Raw genomic sequence first — 22,591 nt, 5'->3', positions numbered from 1 at the left:
TGTAAATAAATAAATAAACGCTTGGTAAATGAAATCATGAGAAAACTGGCAAGTCAAAGATCAATATAAACAATATCTCAGCACAGAAGTGATCATCCCTTACATACATTTAAGCCATAAAGGGCATTCCCACTTGATTATTACTTAGAGTAATTAAAAGTTTTATCAATATCAACTATTTGTTGGTAAATAAATTTAAAAAAAAATCAAATTTAAGACAATAATTTATTTGTTGTTTTTACATACGATTCTGAAGTTAATATAGGCAAACTTTATATAAATAAACCTATAAAATACAGTTATACAATTCATGTTAGTATTATTATTTAAAAGCTCAAAACTTGTGACAACTATAAGTATCAGACTTTTCAAATTTAATTTTATTGCCAACTTTTGTAAAAAAAATATAGATTCCAGATCACACTAGTGGCATATTTTTGCATAAGAGAAACAAAAATAAATATTTTTAACTCATAGAAAAGACTAAAGTACATACAAATAACAGAGCAAATGGATAAAAACAGTTGAAAATATATTAATAAGTACTTTGGTCACAGCACAACCTAGTAATTATCGGATCTCTTTCTTTCACATTGTGATTACGCTGTGATGACAAATGACACATGAGTACTTTATTTAAAAAGGTATAGTATACTGATTTAGTATTTATGAATACGGGGGTAAGTATATTACTGTTATAGTTCACATTTAGACCATGTTGGATTATTGGACCTGTTATTTCAAGTTATACAAAGGATAAAATTTTGTTTATACAATGTAGTGTAACACAATGCAGTGATACCGTTAGAGGCAAAAAAACATTAGAATTTATTAGTATTTTTATTTTAATACACAAATGCATTATAATTGGCATGAGTCAATTTTTATACACATAGTAAAAACGTTTTTTTTTTGCAATACCAGAGACAATACTTTACATGACTGATTTGTATCATAGCAGCACTGCAAGTAGATTTATAAAAGTTAAACATTTTTTTGGCAGCGTCAAGTAGAATTTATTTTTACATTTGTTCCCAACACTGAATTTTATGTCAATCGAATTATGACATTTGAAGAATACTAGACGAAGCGATTGTCTACAGATAAATCACTTCTGGAAAATAAATTCACATTTTTGCCCATTTAAGTTATATTCAAATGCGGTTTTTGATCACATCATATCACTTAAGTTAAGGCTCAATACGCTGGTATAGATAAAGATATCCAAGATTTTTGGGTGCATTCAGTGACAACTCCACCTGGTGAAAGAAATATAATTAAAAAATATAAATGTTCTTCTGTTCTCAACAGATTAACTGAATTTGCATAATTGTGACTTGATTGATTTATTACAATATGCTTTTAGATTGTTGAATGGTTGTAAAATAACATTATTAGGGACGTGACTATTACTAGATTAACTAACTTATTCGCCTACATGAAGTCCCGGGTTCAAAGCCTAAGGTAGAAAGTTAGTGTTTGTTGTAGGTCGGGTGAGCACGTTAATACTGCGGCTGTGTTCAATATTATTACTAGTCCATATTAATAATATAAATGATTTTTAAAGCACAAACTATATAGTAGTTTTAAACTTAAACAGAACCGAATTTAAAAAAAATGTTTCTTTAAACTAAATTATCATTTAACATGGCTATAATGAATAGGAGCTAATAATATTTTTTTTTTAGAAAAAGCAGGGAAAATTGCTTTTGATTGCTTTTGATAGCTTTCCTCAATTTGAATGCGCTTGCTGGGTAGTTTAATTAATAATGAAGTCGTATATGTTTGTCTATGGTGCCATTATTAATTATTCCTTAACTTTTTATTTGTGTCTATTGTTCTTTTTCTTACAATACACATTTTAGATACTTATTGCTTTTTTTTCTTCAAAATAACATCACGCCTTGCTTTCATTATTAAGATATAACTATCCCAATCTTTCAACAGCTTTATGTAAATTTAACGGTTAAACTGAAGATACTTGCCTTATTGTCATTATATATAACCCATGCGTCTTGACGTAATATATGACATACGTAATGGCCGACAGTTGTCGATGTGCCCATGTGAGATATGAACGCCACCAGTTTGTACCCTTAAAGATATAGAATACATATAGTCAGTCCGGATTGAGTCATGAGTTATAATAATAAAAATTAGAACATCATTTATTCATATAGGTCAATTAATTTATATGAATCTCAGTAAAAATTACATTAAAAATTTACCGCCAGTTCTTAAGAGCCGCAGAGCGTAGGAGAAGAACTGGCAATTAATTCCCCGTCACTCTTTAAATTGCCAAGGCATTTTACAATGTTAAATTACTGTGCTAAATTACTTTTTTATGTTCTGTTACGTTATTCGACATCATCTTGGTACTAAATATGAATAAATGAAATGCCGGGTAAATAAGAATATAGTTCATGATCTGGTTATTTATATAGAATAGTAGTTGACCTAGCAAACGTTTTGAAATGTATATTATTTCTAGGAAGGATTGATCGTAGAGGGGTGACAATTAAGGGTTGTATGTATTTTTGTATGCTGAAATGTTTTGTCTAGAAAATAAAAATGTAGGGGGATGAAAAATAGATGTTATCCGATTCTCAGACTTAATATGCATAATGCATACATATATGAATGTTTCGGAGGAGTATGGGAACGAACATTTCGACACGAGAATTTTATATATTAGATAGATTATGAAGAAGTGATACCACCCTGGTTCTCTTTTTAGGAAAATCGGAAGTTTTATTAAGAAATGTAATCAAATATACATTAATCCAGTGTTGCCTTTAGCGCTTCTCATCCTTGAGATTGTATGTGTGTAATGAACTCTCTATGGGCGCATTTAAAACTAGCTCATACAGTGAAGGAAGATATCGAAGAAAATTCGGCTTTCCTTAGAGCCAAAGAGTCGCCGTGCAGGCGCAGAAGGCTAATCACCTACCTACCAACATTAATATGTATTGGTAAAAAAATTAAGACAATTTTTTTTTTAATTCTCTTCACTGAGACATTGGATATTACAATCTAGCCTGACTTAGTAATTAAACCTAAGTCTGTAAACAAAATTACTTATACTTTGATTGTTAATTCCATAGAATTCTGTCAGCTATCATTTTTGAAATGTCAGAGATGGCAAACCTTTTTGGCCGGTCACATTTTTCAATTTCAACACTACAATAGTCTGAACATCTGAGTCTATACATACATTTTATTTGTTAGTGAATGTATCCATTTTATTAAGTGCGGTGCTCCACATTAAAGTGGTTTTACGGCGACTGATAATTACGTCCCTTTTCATCACTAACAGTAAAAAACGCACAAGCTAAGATAACATTTTGTTTTATTAAAAAGGACCTGGAATTAGTAGGCCGTGATGCCAGCTAAAGAAACAAATAAAGAAATTAAGTTAATTCGACATATTGTTCGTGATATTGAAATATTTGTTATTTTTGTATAATGTCACATTTTTTTTATTGCATTCAAATAAGTCAAATTTTTCCCTTTTTCGGTGAAGAACTTTTTTCACTAGCAACACTTATGAAATGTCAGAATTCTATGGAATTAAACATCGTAGTAGTGATTAAAAGATCTTACTCGCTTCACCATCCCTGCATCCGAAATTATTGTCTTTCGGGACACTTTCTTCGTCAACATCCAGTTGTTCTGCCCGACTGAAGATCCAGTCCAGAGCTCGGCCAACGTCCCCTTCCGTGGCCTGGAGAGCTTTGGCCGCTTGGGCTGCTGTGAAGCCCATGCCAATTATCTGTTCCACGCTCGCTGGGTCCACTGTCACCGCATTGTCTATGAGTCAAAATAATTGTATGTCAGTCTCGACTCTCGAAAACGAAGTGCGATACAAAAAAAAAACGTTTTTCAAAATTTAAAGATAAAGAACGAAAAAGTCGGACGATTTTATTTTATAAGTTAATAGGCCAAAAATAAGCTACAAAAAAAACTTATTTTCCGAGCTATACAAAAATATTATTTATTAACTAGCTGACCCGACAAACGTTGTTTTGCCATGTATATTATTTCTAAATATTTTTTTAAGTTCAATAAAAATAACTATCTGCTATAATAAATATAGGGGTTGATCGTAGAGGGGAGAAAATTTAGGGTTGTATGTATTTTTGTATGTTGTACCATAAAAAAAATAAAAACAAAAAAATTGTCTAAAAATTAAAAAAGTATTTTTTTTTGGATTGGACACCCCTCATCACTAAGGGGTTTGAAAGATAGATAGTAGCCCATTCTCATAAGAATCAGTCGAGCCGTTTCGGAGGAGTATGGGAACGAATTACACGAGAATTTTATATATTAGATTGCCATATTACCTGATTTAAATCCGGGCGGCTCAAACTTGTTGGCAAAGTCCCAGTCAGTCATATGTTCCATGAGCCAGTTAGACGCAGCCTCCATGCCGGAGTTATTTGTAAAGTAGAGGGACTTCTTACACGCCTCTATTGGGAAACCCATGTCCAACTAAAAATAATGAACACATTAAAATCTAAAGAAAACACTTTTTTACCGGATTGAAGTTAAGTATTATTTGATGTAGAGTTGTGGCTCACGGTGTCCTCCATTTCTGCCAAAACCCTCCATCTTTTAGTCGATACCAACTCCGGGGAAATAAATACAGATAATGCCACTTTTTCTACAGCTGTGATACTTTTTGACATTCAACACCTTTTGTCTTCAGTCACCGTGACCACGCACGCTCTAAAGCACGCGAAACGTCGGTTAAATTTAAAATTATGTAAAATAATTGTAAATTTATAATAATACATAACTTCAATCCGGTAAAAAAGTGTTTTCTATAAATGTGTAATGGTTATGTCAATAAAAGACAATACTATATTAAAATCTGAAAAATTTATTTAAAAAAAAACAAATTGGCTTTTATTAATACGTCAGGCGTTACTAGGTTTAAATGTTAATAAAAATATAATCAGATAACATTTACGCGTTTCTTGCGCACACTGGCTGAATTCACAAGAATTGCATTATTTATAATTACATAGTTATAAAAAGGTTTAAGTTTTTACTTGTTTTATTTACATTGTGTTTAGTTTAACTTTTACATTAATAGCTTTTAATTGTATTAATATTAACCTTCATAAGGTCTTTAAACACACGTTGCTATTTTTTGGGTCAGATTTGACCCTGAAGAATTATACTGAAGAATTTAATTATACTAAAAGATATGTTTTTATGGATTTATTTGGCATGTACAATATTTATTTCCATAGAATTACTTTTTATGTTTATATGAATTATAATTTTATACATCTAATAAAAAAAATCAAGGTTGTTAAATTACTGTAAAAATAGGAAATAATGAAAATAAATAATATTGAGGAAAAGAAATTGAATTACTATGACCAGTAGGGCTGGGCTAACTTTTTAAAGCCCGTATTCCAATTGGCATCTCAAGTAAAAACCGTTTGGGCAATGTCAAAAAATCTCTTAAAAGCACATTTAAGTTAGGTTGATGTGCCTTAGTTCATGTGCCATTTATGACCACAGGGGGCCGTGATTTAAACAGCTGATCGCGTGGCGGAATGAGGTCAAGGCCTCAGTCACCGTGTCCTGCCTCGGGCTATTTCTGGTGGAGCCGTGGGGAAACTATCACTAATTCTTCATACTCACTAACTGTGCCAGCAAAGCTTCATCGTAGACCGGCGCGGGAGTGTCTGGACTCGATTCCGGTAAAAGGGTCTCATCTGGCTGTGGTCCATGACCTCGCAAACTCTTTAGGTCTATCTAAAAACATTAACAAGGTAATTATCTAAAATTAAAGGCAATTTAGTGGCACTTTCAGGTTATAGGCCAAAAACTACTTAAATTAGGCTTTCGCTACCCAATTAGAAAATTGTTCGATAAAACAAAACTTCTAATATTTAACGCCTACTTTTGGAAACATCCTTTTTGAAGTTATACTTCTTTAGGCGCGTTATGAAAAATTTATGAGAGTGAAATTTTACGATGCGCGCGCACCGTGACACAAAATTAACAGAATGAAGTTGCCTACGGAAGATGCTACGGCATTGGACATAATTTAAAAACAACATTCGAATAATGATAGAATTTATGTTACATTTAATGTAAGAGAATAATAATAAATATTTATTTATTTAATTTTTCAAATGTAAACTGAACTTTATTGACTATAATGACTCCTTTTCCAGTCTTTGATTATTTAATTCTAATTAATTATTTGCATGCAATCAAAAACTATTTTTAATAATGCCAAAGAAGTATAACTTCTTACGCGCATACATAAGTACACGCACCCTTTTTTTTATTATACTTAAAATCAATGGCTGATATTCGGGGTATAACGGGGTATCGTTATTACATTTCCGCTAAACTTTTCTGCTTTTTACTAGTGTATTGCATTTTTTAATTTATTAATATTTATTTATTTCTTGAAGTTTACCACATAATACTATATTTACATTATATGTTACAAGGTTTATTTCTAAGATATATGACAACTTTAGTAAATATAAATGTTACAATAAAAACATTAAAATTATATATAAAATGAAAATACTAGTAACTTAAAAAAAACCCAAATGAATAACAGATTAGGTACTAGATAGGCACTTAACAATGCTTTCTTTAAAACCGATCAGCCTACTACCGAATATATCCAGCTCCTGATAAGTACTGTTTAATTCGTTAAAATCCTGTGCCTCCTAGTTTTTTAAAAATTCTATCAAAAATATTTGAAATGTAAATATATTACAATTGAATGGTTATAATATCAGGATCTAATAAAACTACACTAACCAGTGCATACAAAAATTACCAGTATTCCATAGCATATAATACAAGATGACCTAGTGAACTTTGTATCAAGAACATAATTTGATTTGTGTCAAAACTTAATGATTTTTTTTATAACAGACCAAAGAGATAGGACCTCACAGTATGGATATGAAACACAAATTTCAAGGCATCTATAAATATATGACAACCAAGTAACAATTTTTTATTTCTAAAAGACAAATAACTAGATCTCTTTACTTATTATTTTTATCCATTTAAACCTTCCTTGAACTTCCACAAATATTTCAAGATCTAAATGAACTAAATCGATCTAGCCATTCTCGAGTTATAGAGAGACAAACGAACAGCAATTAATTTATATATAGTTAATTAATTTAATTAATAAATTACCTCCCACGGCATATCAACTTCTACATCAAGCTTTGCGGGCGTCCAGTCTTCTTTGATAGTGAATTTCTTCAACTGAATCCACAAGAAGTCCGGGAATGTCCCTAAACGAGTGATCCTGGAAATATTTTTGAAGTTATACTTCTTTAGGTGCGTTATGAAAAATTGATGAGAGTGAAATTTTACGATGCGCGCGCACCGTGACACAAAATTAACAGAATGAAGTAAGTGGCGCATGTTGGCACGCCACCTCTGTTCACTGTGTATTTATATTTATAATATTTATCCACATGGTTTGAGTTTCTACATTTAAAACACGTGTTTTCATTTTGTTTTCATTATACCTACAAGTGCGAATTTTATATGTGCGTCTGAATTGTAATCAGAAGTGATTTAAATTGAATATTTAAATCAATACTAATTAATATTAGAAAATATTTGTGATAAAACTGTGCTCATCAACCTTCCTAAGTGCTTCAATACAATTGAGATTAACTATCCGCATGTATTATTAATAATGCCATTGAAGTATAACTTCTTACGCGTGTACATAAAACTTTATGTTTGCTCTCACACACACATGTTAAAATAAGGACAATCAAATACAGTGTAAACTCTATCTCTCGCATATTTTGATGTTATAAAGAGTAGTCGTTAAATGGAAAGAAGAAAAATCTGTATTGGAAAAAGAAATTTTTTTTTCACACTAGTTTTAGTTATTATATAAAAAACAGTTCTTATTTGAACGCTATTTGCGTGTAATCTGATATTTTCGCCTGACGGCTTTTGCTGCACCAAAAATTATGTTGAATTTTTTTACTTATTTTATTCATTTTGCGATATCAAGGCATCTTCATGATAAAACCCGTGCAAGTAATACCAATTAAAATTGAAATAATTTAAAAAACAAAGAATTTTGGCACATATAATGCCGATAGAAAATAAAGAGACAAAATAACGTACACAGCACTACAGTTGTAATCTTAAAATTAAATATATTTATTTTTGTGTAATGTAAGTTTTTTAACAGAAGGCAACCAGGCAGGAGGCTCATCTGATGTTAAGTGATACTGCCCATGGAAACTCACACCGCCAGAAAGCTTGCAAGCGCGTTGCCGGCCTTTTAAGAATTGGTACGCTCTTCTCTTGTACGTAAATAAAATATGGATAAATAATAATTTATTTAAACAGATTAACTAATCATAATTGACTTACTTCTTAGCTGTGACCTTCTTATTAACAGCGGAACTGAAGAATTGATCAATGGACTCTTCCCTCATGAAGCTGTCGAGGCAAGCCTTGAACGGGATGTTCGGACGGACTGTTTGTGATGGGTCTCTGAAATAGTTTATTCTTGAATTGTGGATTAGGCGATAAATATTGGACCTTTGAAATGTCCAACCCTAAAAATCACTCTCGAATTTCTCTGATAAATTTTCTGGAAATTCCCTCATACATCTCAAATTTTTTTGAAGTCCTTTTGAGTCTCCGATACAGACCCATGATACCAACTCCGGGGAAATAAATACAGATAATGCAACTTTCTCTACAGCTGTGATATTTACATCCAACACATTTTGTCATCAGTCACCGTGACCACGCACGCTGTAAAGCACGCGAAACGTCGGATAAATTTATAATTATGTTAAATAATTGTACAATAATACATAACTTTAATCCGTTTAAAAAGTTTTTTTCTTTAAATATGTAAAGGTTATGTCAATAAAAGACAATACTAAGCTACCCTATTCTAGAACGTCAAAAACAACTTAAATCTTGTTAAAAGAGCTGTCAATTTTTTTTTCTGTATGATGTTTGACATATTTAACAGTGCTCGAATACGTATTTGAATATAAGATTAAACATATTGGTTATTTTAATAGAGAAATACTCATAGTTGTTTACTCTTTATCCATATAGTAGACAAAGATTAAAGAGTTTTTTTAGTACATATGTTAATAAAAATTAAGAAAAAATGCTAAGTTTGCTTACAATCTCTGTCCGCTAGCTTCTGCCTCCACCCGTCTTGCCTCGTATTCCCTTACTTGAGCGGCATTAGTGGCCGCCGCGACTGGAACGGGCAAAGGCAAATAATGTTCCGGTCTTCGAACGTACTTCACGTTGAGGGACTCCGTACATTGTATGCGTTCCTCGACGACTAACTTGAGACAGTCGGAGGGGTTTGGTTTGTGCCTGCTGTTGCGCTGTAAATAGTTATTTTAATGCTGAAAAATTCAGTAGCAATGTTTCTATAGATTTAATATTAGTAAAGTTATCAAAATCAATAAAATATATAAGCCGTGTGTCCCAAACCTATTTACATTCCCCTGTTTAAGTTTATTTATGTTAAATAAAATAAAAAATTCTATGTGTTTTAAATTTCAAATTAATCAGTTGGTAAAGTGACGGCTTTGATAGAATCATGTGATTTTTCTAGAAAACTAAGTAGTTTAAACTTATTTTCTTTCAAAATAAACCCTTTGGTTTGCTTATATGCCAATTTTCATAATAACAGAATATGAATTAAAATAGTTATGACAAAAACTAACATGATTATATTATTTTGAAATGGCTGCCCTGTAAGGTTTACTATTTGTCAGATCCGTCATCAAAGGTTATGTGTACATTAATTCAATTTAACTAAGGTTCAATTTGCTAAGCAGTTTAAAATTTAGTTATAATTATCAAAGATTTTGCCCAATCGACTTGTAGCCAGATCAACAAATTAAAAAGAATCTATGGCGTGGTGGTCTGTGATTGCATAAGAACACTCGAAACGTCAAGTTATATAAATAATGTTGACGTATCCACAATAAATTTTTAAAAATCGATTTCTAATGTCAATTCACCACATCGCAGTAATTTTAATATTTTAATTTAAATATTGTAAATTTACAATTTATTCAAGTAATGCCCCACAAAAGCTGCAATATTTGCGTAAGCATAGAAAAATCGAAATATTAATTGAATTATAAATATAATAAAAACAAATCAGTTCAATCAAAGCACTGTTTATTTTTCTTTTCATTACGTAAATTGAAAGAATAATTGTAATTTAAGTAAATCTTCTATTTGTATAAACATTAATTGCACATTAATTAAACTAACTGTTCGTTAGTTTCGCTAAAACTCGAGAACGGCTGAACCGATTTAGCTAATTTTGGTCTTGAATTGATTGTGGAAGGCCAGAGAAGATTTAAATTAGTAATAATAAAGAAAAATACTAAAAACTACAGTTGAATATTCCAATAAAATCTGTTCCTATGTATTTTTAGAAATAAAGAGGTATCACTTGGTTGTCATATATTTATAGGTGCCTTCAGAAACAACAGACACAAAAATATGAAGGTGATACGAAGTTCACGAGTTCATCTAGTTTTAAATAAATTGTTCCGTAACTTTGAAATAATTGTATGTGGTATTACCTCCAATAGAGTAAGGAAATGTAGATAGAACTCGTGCGCATCCTGTTGCCTCTTGGTCATAAACTCAGGGTGACCTTTGCCAATAAGCTGTCTGAACATATGGAGTGATATTCCTGGCTGGAACCCGCTATCATCACCGGGAAAGGAATACCGACCTGATATCAGGCCTACGCCAACTTTTGCCCTAGAAATTACGAAACATCAAAATTAATCTCCAAAGTGATATTGTTGCAATTGAAAAATATTTATCTATTAGGCGAGTGTGACGTGTATGTTTGTTCATAATTACTCGTAAACTCGTGTTGTGGTCTCTGGCAGAATCTCTCTGTGGAACACGTCTGCTCCACAGCAATGCTGAACCAGGGGTTTTGTAATGTGTGTTACAACACACACACACACATTACACACTTAAAATGTACATTATTCCTTTTTTTTCATTTTCTTTTTTGGCTACTTTTTTGTGTGTTTCTGTATGTGTGTTTCGTGAGTAATAAATGCTATGTCTATGTCTAAACTTAGTCATATAAAGATCGTCGATTGATTAGTTTCCAATCATATCTTTATAATATAAGTATTAAAATTATATATTTCATAAGATAAGCCACAGTCGCGTAACAATAGGGTGATAGGGCTGGCAAATTGCCACGGGCCCCCGACCCAAGAGGGCCAAGAGATATTATGTTCTATGGATGAATGTGACGTCTCCAATACGCATTGGGCTAGCGTGGGGACTACAGACCATTCCCTCGCCTAAGAGAGGAGGCCTATGCTCATTAGTGGGACATATACAACTATATACAAATCTCGAAGTTTATTGAAGTTAAACTGTGTAGGGACGATTTTTACTCATAGGGCCCATTGCCCAATCATAAGAATTTCCACGGGCCCTAGATGGTATAGTTACACCACCGATAAGCCATATGACTAGAATATTTAAAAAAAATTACGCATTATTTAGTTTTAAACTATGGTATGTTTTGTAAATTGTCAAAATTTTTGACATTGACATTAAGACAATGACAGGTTTTAAAATAACGTGAAAAACAACTAACGTCTGTACATTGAAGTCGTTGACTGGATCTTCGGGGAGATTTGAGAAAATATCCCCAACGCCATCTACGAAATGTTGGACGAAATCTGGCATCCGGAATAAAACCTGGAATTAAATAATGATCCAGCGTTACACATTAGAAGATGTTATTTTCCAGTTAATAGAGATATATATCGCCTGTCTATGGTCCATATTCTAATTCGTATCTCAAGTCACAATCCCGTCGTCAGCGCCGTCAAATATGTCAAAATTTACGTTTTATAAATTTGCCTGTAAACTGGTTTTTTTTTCGATTCGGATACCAGTACGGCCGAGATTTTACCTAAACTACTTTTGAAGTTATACTTCTTTAGGCGCGCTATGAAAAATTGATGAGAGTGAAACTTTACGATGCGCGCGCACCGTGACACAAAATTAACAGAATGAAGTTGCCCAAGAAAGATGCTACGGCATTGGACATAATTTAAAAATAACATTCGAATAATAATAGAATTTATGTTACACTTAATGTGAGAGAATAGTAATATATATTTATTTATTTAATTTTTCAAATGTAAACTGAACTTTATTGACTATAATGACTCCTTTTCCAGTCTTTGATTATTTAATTGTAATTAATTATTTGCATGCAATCAAAAACTATTTTTAATAATGCCAAAGAAGTATAACGTCTCACGCGCGTACATAAGTACACGCCCACTTTTTTTTTATAGAACAGAGGATAACGGGTAGGGGAATCCAAAGTGCTCGCAAATGCGTTGCCGGCCCTTTAAGAATGTTTCCTTTTCCCAAAGGACCCTAAGTCAACTTAATATAAAAGCAGCGATTTTACAAGAAGGTTTTTTGAGTACGCTTAGATATTTTAAATATCTTAAATTTTGTTTAAAAAAAAATACATAAATTGTTACGTATAGGTCGGTTATCGAAAGCTGGCGGGTTCACAGTACTCACACTAATGCAATTTCACATACAGTATGTTTCAAAATATGATTTTTTTGCCATGCTATACATTTTAGTCCACTCTGGTTTTAGTAAGGTTGGGTGGGTTGTAAATAAATAAAAATGTGTCAAATACATATACAGTCAAAACCGGTTATAACGACATTGAAGGGACCGTATAGTTGCCGACGTTATATCCGATAGTCGTTATAAGCAATGTCATATATTATATATACACAAGTATAGTTCATATGTATGTACAATACATACAAGTTATATTATCATAGTTATCGATCTAGAATAGGTAGGTATGGGTTATAATATGGTATGTTAATATTATAATATGTAAACGAGTTAAAAAAGAAACAAAAATATTTATTACGAAATAATTAGGTATTTCATACTCCTCAAGGTATGAGTATCACCAGTATCAAACTGTTCGTTAAAGGCAACAAAGCGTTAGGAGCCTCCGAAATTGTTGTTGGCTGAAACTGTTCGTTGGGAGAAAGTGCGTAGACAATAATATGCCTAAATATTCATTCAACGTCCCTAAATAAGATTTAAAATCGTTTGTATTGTTTTGTTTTGCTGAGACAAGAAGCGTTTGGTCGTTATAGCCGATGAATATCGATAACATTTCGTCCTTGTAAGCGATATGTCGCTGTATCCGATGTTGTTATAAGCGGTTTGTTTACTGAATAGTTTACTGGGGATTCGGACGGGACCGTACAATCTGGTTGTAATAACCGATAGGTCGTTGTAAACGATGTCGTTATAAACGGTTTTGACTGTATATATATTAGGTGCATACGAGGGTGGATCCAAAAGTTCTAAGCCAGACCAAGAACGTGAAAGAGTAGTTCGTGTAAATAATTTTTCATTTTTCGACATAAGCTCCATCTAGCTCAACACACTTCACTAACTATTCTTTCAATACTCCTCTTAGAAAACCCAGTCGCATCTGATGTGTAATTAAATATAAAAATTTTTCATTAAACTGTTTTTATTAAGATGCTTAAATAATTAAAAATATTGTGCACCATTTCACGAGATTGCACTGGTAATATTTGAAAAAAGATCAACATGTATAAAATAATAATAATATCAAACAGTAAAGATCAACATAAACAGTAGCAAAAGAAAAACAATAACTGTCTCATTTATACTCATAAGCTTGACCGAGCGCGAGAGAGACGGACAGTCTTTTCATGATGTATTTGTGATTGTATTTCAGTTTGACATCACGTCTCGCGCTTATTCACAGACACTACACAAGCACAAAGTGTAAATGTGTTGAAGCCGCCAGCTTTAGATAACATACCTATACGGTACGTTTCTAAGCCGAAGCAAAAAGTTTATCGTTCGAATCATTCGTTCACTCACCTGCATCACACAGTTGATATAACACGAATTTCCCAGGTTATTCAATCCGGTTAGAGCTGGCCCGTTCAGAGGTTGCAGTTCACTCCCACTCTCTTGAAGCGTATTCCATTCACCGGTTTTCTGGTTCAATTCTAATTCCAATTCCACCATTGATTTCTCAGTCTGAACAGAAAACGTAAATATTTAAATGTTGATGTGTTATGTTGCTAAAGTGACCCATTTTTAAGTTGTTTAGTTTTTTTTTTTTTTCAAAAAAAGTATCAATTTAAATCTCATTTTTCACAATATTTTTTTATCACAAACAGTCATCTAACGGGAATACATTATAAAAAGGGCTAGAGCAGTGTTGGCCTAGTGGCTTCAGCGTGCGACTCACATCCCTGAGGTCGTAGGTTCGATCCCCGGCTGTGACTTCCTTTCTATGCGCGCATTTAACATTTGCTCGAACGGTGAAGGAAAACATCGTGAGGAAACCGACATGCCTTAGACCCAAAAAGTCGACGCCGTGTGTCAGGCACTGGAGGCTGATCACCTACTTCCCTATTAGATTTAAAAATGATCATGAAACAGATTCAGAAATCTGAGGCCAAGACCTAAAGAGGTTGTATCGCCACTGATTTATTTTTTTATGAAAAAAAGAGCTATTGAGATACTGGTCGAGGATCTTCACTTTAGGGTGTAGAAACATCACACCAGTGGCTGTATCTAATATGTCTATGGTTTATATTTATTCAAACATACCTTCTGCAATTGTTGTACATTAATACCGAAGTGCTTCAAATGATCAGCCAAGTACGGGTCTTCCACCATATCATCTTCAGCATATGAAAACACATCTCCCTTGCCATCTATTGTTATAGTTCCCAATTTGACCGCTAGAGGGTAGCCGGTCTTTCGGTAATGCTCCACCTGATCGATAAGCACTCAATATTTATAAGGAAATCACTAACAAGTACAAGGAATTTAGTGAATTAGTTTTTATTATTAGTAAGGTGTAATTTGTTTTTTATAGTCTGTGAATTGTGCAAACTCTATGCTCTGTGAAGTTTGACAGTTGGAAAATTATATGTCGGAAGTGAGTGTGAATATGTGTAATTAAAAAAAATATTGGTTGTTTGTAAAGTAGGTTTACGATCGAGATGTTTACGTGATAACGTCTTATTGGTGATATAAGTTTTTGGGAAGTAAGGAATTAATGAAGATAACAATTTTTTCAAATTTTAAATTACATCTATCGTTTTATTCACACTTTTGATGATAAATTTCGGGTGTAAAATGACAAGTTTACTTATTCGACTATGATATACATTTTTCTTCATACATTCACGGAATGACTGGCAGCGCTCGAGATGAGACGGGAGATCGGTCCGTCTCTCTCTCTCGTTATACCTGCGATCGCGCTCGTGAGGTTTTGGTGTGACACAAGTTTCTGAACATGTCACCCGACTAAAACGATTTTAAAGACGTTATCACGTCAAAAAATGTTTTAAATATCAAATAGCAAAAAAGGAGTTTTTTATATATACGTATTTCATTCGGTCAAGTTTAGTAGGTCCTTAGTGAAAACTTAATAAAAAAAATTGACACCTCATTTAAATCTAGAGTAATAGTAAGCTGTGATGCCAAAGAAATACAATTTTACATGAATAGCATCAAGGATGTCGCTAGTAGATTGTCAAGGCCAGTAAGTAGGTATAGAGAAGAATAAAAGTACGAATTCAAAAAAAAATAAAAAGTGTCCTTGACAATCGATAAAATGGAGCGTTCAAGTATTACCGAACGCATTTATTGGAATTTTTTAAGCCCCCCTTGAACCACGCTGTAACGTTTTTCTAAATCCCCCTCCCCCCAGTACGTTACGTGCCCACCAAGTGACCTTTTTTACCTTAGTCACGTCACAATTATACGCGTAAGTCGCTAAAATAACTTTGTTATTACTTTAATCACGTTAATCTTATTAAAAACATTTAATTAACACGTAGTTTAAAACCCCCCTTCCCCCTGTAACGCTTTACATGACTAGAAATTCGTTACGTAACACTTGAAAGTAGCGTTAAAACTCACTGCGTGGTCATTTCCGCCGGAACCGTCAAAGAATCTTCGGCCACACAGAATAGATCCATCTGTTAGATTTAGCCACAAATTGGTAGTGAGGTCACATTTTTCACACTTCCAACCCGACGGTGGTATCTTCACACCGTTGTCTAGCTGTTTGAGGTTGACTGAGTGTCTGAAATTGAAAAATTATATGAAATGGTTGGCTATTGGCTAAGCACTGGTCGAATTATGAATATAATATAAATGTATATATAGAAAAAGTTATTTCACTTGACTCATGTTTTAGTGGGTGCGTTGCCGGCCTTTGCGGGTGTACTCTATATTAAAGGATTACGTCATAGACATTTTAAAACAAATTAAGTCAACAATTCCATCACATTTAATTGATAGTCGTATTGATTCCTGATTTTATATAGCATCCAGAATAAAAGTTGTTCAATCCGAACTAGTAATCCCTAGAAACTTCTACTTCTTAACAATTATTCTTATTTTTAACATTTAATTTAATTTACATTTTTATTAATTTTACTATACACCTTTACACAAGACTTCATTATGTACACTGGTAACTTTTTTTTTCTACTAAGTATTTTTTAAATCACTTTTCCTTCTTTTTTTGCGACTGAGGCGCAAACTAGCTGCTGTGGACTCTGGCAGAATGACCAGCGCTGTGGAACATTCTGCTCCTCAGCATGATGCTGAGCCAAGGCATTACACACTCGAAACGAACCGAATGGGAAAAGGGATTCTTTTTAAATTAAAAAAAAAATTTTTGATCTCTTTTTTTTTTTTTTTTTGAATATGTGTTTGTGTGTTTGTTTTTTTTTGCAATAAATATTATGTCTTATGTCTGTCTAGAAACGTTAAGAAATTTACTTACACGGAAACCTCTCTTTTCTCTCCATCCCAAGTGCCTTGCAATGCAGCCATTTCGGCTATTTTGAAGGGAGATTGCGCATCTATGATTCCTTGAACCGACATCTTGACCTGAAGATTATGGCTATGTTCAGATGGCAAAAACTTGACGCGCGTTTTCAAATCGCGCGACTAGAGATTATAGTATTTTCATACAACTGTTCACATGTACGCGCGTTAACGCGCGATAACGCGCGTCAACGCGGCGCTCAGAGAAAAAGTCTCTAGACGCAGGTGATCGCGCGTTGACGCGCGCTTTGATATTAATGTAATGTCCGTTTGCTGTTCAGATGAGCGCGCGCTTTCATCGCGATCGCATGTAATTTTCTTAATTTTCGTAATTATATTTTGTTTTCGCTTTTAAAATGAGTGAAATTGAAGATATTGACATCGACTTACTAATCGATGAAGTAGAAAAAAGGTCAGCAAGTTGGAATATAGCAAATTTGTATAAAAAATATAATATAATTTGTATTTTTTTTCAAAATTGGATGAACCATTGGGTTCATCCAACATACACATTGGTGTACGTTTTCTTTTTCTATATTTTTCTTTATAATATAACCACAAAATAATAGCCTCTTCCACGTCCATTTTCTACGTTCTACCGAACTAGACTGACGAGTACTCTCGCAACGCGCGTTAGCGCTCATCATCTGAACGCTCTTCAAATTTGATCGCGCGTTGACGCGCGTTAACGCGCGTTACATGTGAACATAGCCTATGTTTAGTATTTTATGCCGTCCGCACATAGGTTAATTTTCAAGTACATAGGTCACATAGTTAATTTAAAAAGTAGAATACTATAACAGTTGCATACATATTATATACATATATTGAGTACATAGTTCTGAATTGGAATTCTTATAACCATTCAATGGGATTTTTGATAAATATTACTTGAAATATTATTGCTTGAACATAAGCACATTTTGACGTGACAACGTCTTATAATTCGAAGGAGCCGGCTGCACGCACTAAAAAACATGACGCATGCGGCGTTACCTCGCTCTGAGGCGTTCCATTTAAGGCTTGAAGTGCAAGCGAGAGCGCGAAACAAGCGACAAAGAGGCACAATCGGCCTCCGCGTTTGGCAGCGTTCAACATCTTTAATGTATATAAAGTATATATCGTATTACATCAATTATATCGTAATCGATCAATTCAATTGTGATTTCTCTTTACCTTCTTTATATCCATACAAAATATCTATCAAACAAATAGAATTAATATTTTATTTTAATAATACAACCATTCCATCAGTATTTTCTTATGACGTTGTCACGTTCAACTATCGTAAGTAAACCGACTTTACAGAAAACCGATTTTTTTACCCAAGTAATAGCCCTGTAACTACCATTACAGTACTATTACAGTTTACTGATAGTCTTTGGACATGAATAAATTGTAATTATTTTTTAACTTTCTCAAAATTTATAGTCCATAAACAAGGGCATAAACCGGCAAAAAGAACTGTTTGTTTCGAGTAGAATATATTGACCAGATAGTGTCAAAATATTAAATTCCTTAAACTTATTCCGACTTCAACATGCAAAAAGATATTAAAAGTTTTTATACTAAATGAAACCTAGCCTTCCGACTTACCACTTCAGGTAATGCATCATTAGGCCACGGGAACACGTGGTAGTCAGGTAACACCACCACATTATAGTGGTCTGTGTATATGTACTTCCGTTTTCCATATTCGGGGTCAAAACCTCCTTCAACACCAATCGCGAGTCGAGTTATTTTCTTCTCAGGTCCATCGCCTGTTTCCTCTGCATCCTCATGAGCTGCTAGAGCCTGAAAAGTTGTGGAAATATTAATTTGTGTATCTCGTAGTCACGGTAGAACTGCCCCGAGGTCTCTTTGAGGCAGTCGTTTTGGTATCTAAGGGTGTCCAGAAAAAGGTGAGCTGTAGTTGGTGTCAACCCAGTTTTCTGAGTTGGAGCCGTTCAAGTATATAGGGGGGAGGGGGAGGTCTTTGATTTTCTTATTTGGTGTTTACGTCAACAGTAATTAGGTATTTACTTTTTAACATATATTGTCATACGTTTATGTACTATTATTTTTCAGTACTTTGCTTTTTGCTGAAAAGAGGAGGGTGGGGGGGGGGGATAAAATACAGTAAAAAAACGTCCCGTTGCCGAGTGCGTGTCTCTTTTAATACGAGGATACATAATCTATAAGTTAGCTTAGTAACCAAAAAAAAATCTAGTAACTACACATTTCAATATTTTAAATTGAAATAAAGCAATAAGCAGTCATTGCCCAAAAAATATCGTTTGAGAAATCCAGAACCTCCAGCTGAAGATTATTGTAATAACAACAATTGACAGTTGTGATATGTGGTAGTTCTTTTAAATTATGCATTCTAATAGACAGTAAAACAATGTGTATGTATTAAATTATATAAGGGCCAGCAGCAGAGAGGTGTAAAGATTGCATCAAAAGTTTTAATTGATATGTGTCAGGCACAATAGGCAGATTTGAAGCCCCATTATTTTATTATTATTTTAGTATATAGCATATTAACATAAAGGTAACAGGAGGTACTATGTATTTCCAATTTGATGAAATATAAATGTGTACGTAATTGTATAAGTTGATAGTTATAAAAATTGACAGTTTGTGTTGTTACTTACTTTGCTTCTAGTAATATGTAGGAACACAGCATTTTTCGTCTTCTGATAGTAATGATCCACATAATTACGACCAAAGCCAAGGAAAGATGTCAGTGAAACGTAAAGTCCTGTTTCAGACTCCTGCAATAATAGAAATAAAATTTGAAACAATTTGAGAAAATATAATATAACAATACCCTACGATTCTGATGTTGTCAGACTGAATTTAAAAGCAATTTTACCAAAATGTGTGATAAGTAACTTATTCATTTGAATAAGGATTAATACGACTTGAGCTTAAATGTAAATGAGTAATTACTGGTCCGGATCACAAAAGAACCCAACAACAAAAACCAAGCCAAGCTTATAATAGAATTCACAGAATAGAGAGAGACAATAGAATCCTGCAATGTTAGCCAGTGGTTAAGTTACTCTTAAACCTATAAGTTGAACTTTGAGTGTACATCGGTAGATTTTCATTGTATGTGAGCAAAAAACACTTGCACATATGGTGAAGGTAAACAGTAAGAAAACTGCCTTGATTTGGCACTGATTGCATATAAATTATCAATTAAATAGATGCAAAACTGTGTCTGCCCCTTTTGGTATTGTTATTAAGGGGCCTTGTACAATGAGACAAACTCCAATTTAAAAAATTTGAATGGCCTAATATACTCTTGCCACTTGAATTAGGCCATTTTAATCAAGTTTAGTACAATTTTTACCATACAAGTACCATAAAACTATTAGATATTCAAGTAGAAAAAGTTACTTGATGATTCAAAAAAGCCCCTATAATTTGCATACTGATAAGCTTATCACTGGCAAGAAACTTTGCAAACTATGGGGGCTACTGTCGGCATATTTAAACAAACTGTCACATTAACAACATGTTTCAATCTGTTGACTTATATCTAGGAATACTTCTAATTTTAAGTGGTGTTAGCATTGCATTATTGAATTTAAGAAGAGTGTTAAGAAGAAATGGTAAATTTTACCATGTGTTACTATCACAAAATATTATTCTTATCTGTATTGGATTGGCATTTTTATGTCGGGCAGTCTATTCTCTAGAACCAGCAAATTTGAACATGGAAGAATTTGATACAAGAATGCTGAAGCCATCACATACTGAAAAAATCCCATGTGGATTCTCGGCTTTATTACTTGGCTATGGACCTTTGGTTACATCTCTGGTGAATAGTTTTTTGAGCCTTGTAATTGATAACTATATGCACTATCAAAACTTAAAAGAAGAAAAAAATAGAGATAGTGTTCAGGATTTAAGAGAAGATTCAAGAAGTCAAAACACAAATTTAAATTCAGTTATAACATTTGTGAAATCTAATTATACCTACATAACAATATTTTTACAATGGATCCTGCCTATAGTGACAGCATTAATGTTATACCCAATGAATGCTCATGAAGTATCTCTGAATAAAATGAGAAACCTTCATGATAACTGTATTGCATTATTGGACCTAACAAATGGGGACTGTGAATCAAACTATACTCTACCTATTCATAAATATATTCTAAGACCAAATATTTCACAGGCGCTGGATCTAGAGTTTAACAAAAATACAACAGGTGAAATAGATGTAGTATTAAATAATGTGTTCAACATATTAAACAACTACAATAATAATTCAGATTTTTACTATGCACAAATGAAATCAGCAAGAATTCCAAAATCTGATGAGTGCATGAGAATTTGTATCATTAATAACAAGAATATTCTTCTATACATGGTAATTATATCTTTTATATGCTTTTTTGTACCAATTACTATATCTTTAGTAATTTTGACTAAAATACATACAATGAATGTAAAGAAAGGTGCAGTAAAAAAATATGTGACTCAAGATATACTGTATAATGTGCTTTTTTGGTCACCAGTGATGTTTGATACATTTTTGTCATTGATATTATGTTCATTTTCAATGCAAGGTACCAGGACTTCTTTATTTAATACAGTTGCAAATTTATATCAAGCAGTGAAAAATTTTATGAACACTAAACATTTTAATGATAACATCATAGTTCCGGCGTAACAAAAACAAAACTTACGGTACAAATTTAATGTAGTAGGAATATTTATAAGAAATAAAGATGTATTTTTCATGTTAACACAATTGTAGTTTGCTTTGGTTTATCTAATTCTTAAAATAGTATGTCTCGGCAGTTACTCATGTATTTGGATATAATAATACATATATGTAATTTGTTTTTCAAACTAAAACTAAGGAGGTTAGAAACAAAATGCAACTCACCGGGTTGTCGAACGAAAGAACACATTCATCTTTATAGACTAATTGTTGGGATGTTGGGATTTTTATTGTGGACAAATGCGGAGTTAAAAGTTCTATTGGCACCATCCTTTCTTCACAAGATTCATACATAGGCCAAATATAGAGCAATAATGGTAATATTAATTAACAATAAGAAATGAGAATACAGTAATTGTAATTTGTGAATTAGAATTCAAATTTGACAGTATAATGTATATAGAACTTAGAAGTGACAACAACAATTTATATAAATTTCGTATAGTGATGTGATGATCAAAAGTCAAAACTGACTTTCAGGTTGATCGAATCCATACAGATTCGAGCGATCTGTGCGATGAATTAAAAATAAATGGTTTGAAGTTTGAACACATTTAATATGTAGGCTTTAGGTACATTACAATCAGTTTTAATATATAGTTTGTTTGTAATGATATATTATAATTATATACTATAATATTATATACGAATGAAACAGAAAAGTAATTAGATTTATAATTTGTGGTGTAATGACGCTTTGACGTTTATGATGCGCAAAAATTAAAAAAAACTAACTAAACTTTTCTGTCAAAACTGTTAAGTATTTTTGGTTGGTGGTGGATTGTTTACACATAGAGCCATTTGAATTTGACCTCTTCAGCGTATTCAATGATGAAAAATTCGGACATTTACTGCACGGCTAAAATTCTCTAGCATAGTTATTGTTACAGGGTA

At 32.8% G+C, this 22,591-nt stretch overlaps 1 protein-coding gene across 1 annotated transcript; it reads right to left on the bottom strand.

Annotated features, from left to right (window-relative positions):
* Window positions 1–211: 211 nt before the first annotated feature.
* On the bottom strand, window positions 212–22,117 carry LOC125048717 (ubiquitin carboxyl-terminal hydrolase 5). Its single transcript, XM_047647551.1, has 17 exons — window positions 21,863–22,117; window positions 19,608–19,727; window positions 18,568–18,765; window positions 16,928–17,034; window positions 16,054–16,219; window positions 14,731–14,898; window positions 13,990–14,151; window positions 11,669–11,772; window positions 10,617–10,800; window positions 9,184–9,395; window positions 8,407–8,529; window positions 7,195–7,309; window positions 5,659–5,772; window positions 4,344–4,491; window positions 3,604–3,810; window positions 1,986–2,095; window positions 212–1,259 (listed from the first exon to the last, which is right to left on the bottom strand). Exons 1-17 carry the CDS (start codon window positions 21,989–21,991, stop codon window positions 1,191–1,193), a joined length of 2,436 nt encoding a protein of 811 aa, XP_047503507.1. The 5' UTR covers window positions 21,992–22,117; the 3' UTR covers window positions 212–1,190.
* Window positions 22,118–22,591: the final 474 nt, after the last annotated feature.

This window comes from Pieris napi, chromosome 4 (assembly GCF_905475465.1).
Source record: "Pieris napi chromosome 4, ilPieNapi1.2, whole genome shotgun sequence".
Classification (NCBI taxonomy): Eukaryota; Metazoa; Arthropoda; class Insecta; order Lepidoptera; family Pieridae; genus Pieris; species Pieris napi.
The sequence above is the reverse complement of the archived record's forward strand: the minus strand, read 5'-3'. Positions and strand labels throughout refer to the sequence as shown.

Bases quoted from the DNA above. Each gene is read 5' to 3' on its own strand.
- LOC125048717 (XM_047647551.1), bottom strand. From the start codon at position 21,991: ATGTATGAATCTTGTGAAGAAAGGATGGTGCCAATAGAACTTTTAACT. The intron at 10,801-11,668 runs GTTAGTTGTTTT...CGTAATTTCTAG, and splicing joins AACGACTTCAATGTACAGAC to GGCAAAAGTTGGCGTAGGCC. The intron at 1,260-1,985 runs GCAAGTATCTTC...TTCTTTCACCAG, and splicing joins TTATATATAATGACAATAAG to GTGGAGTTGTCACTGAATGC.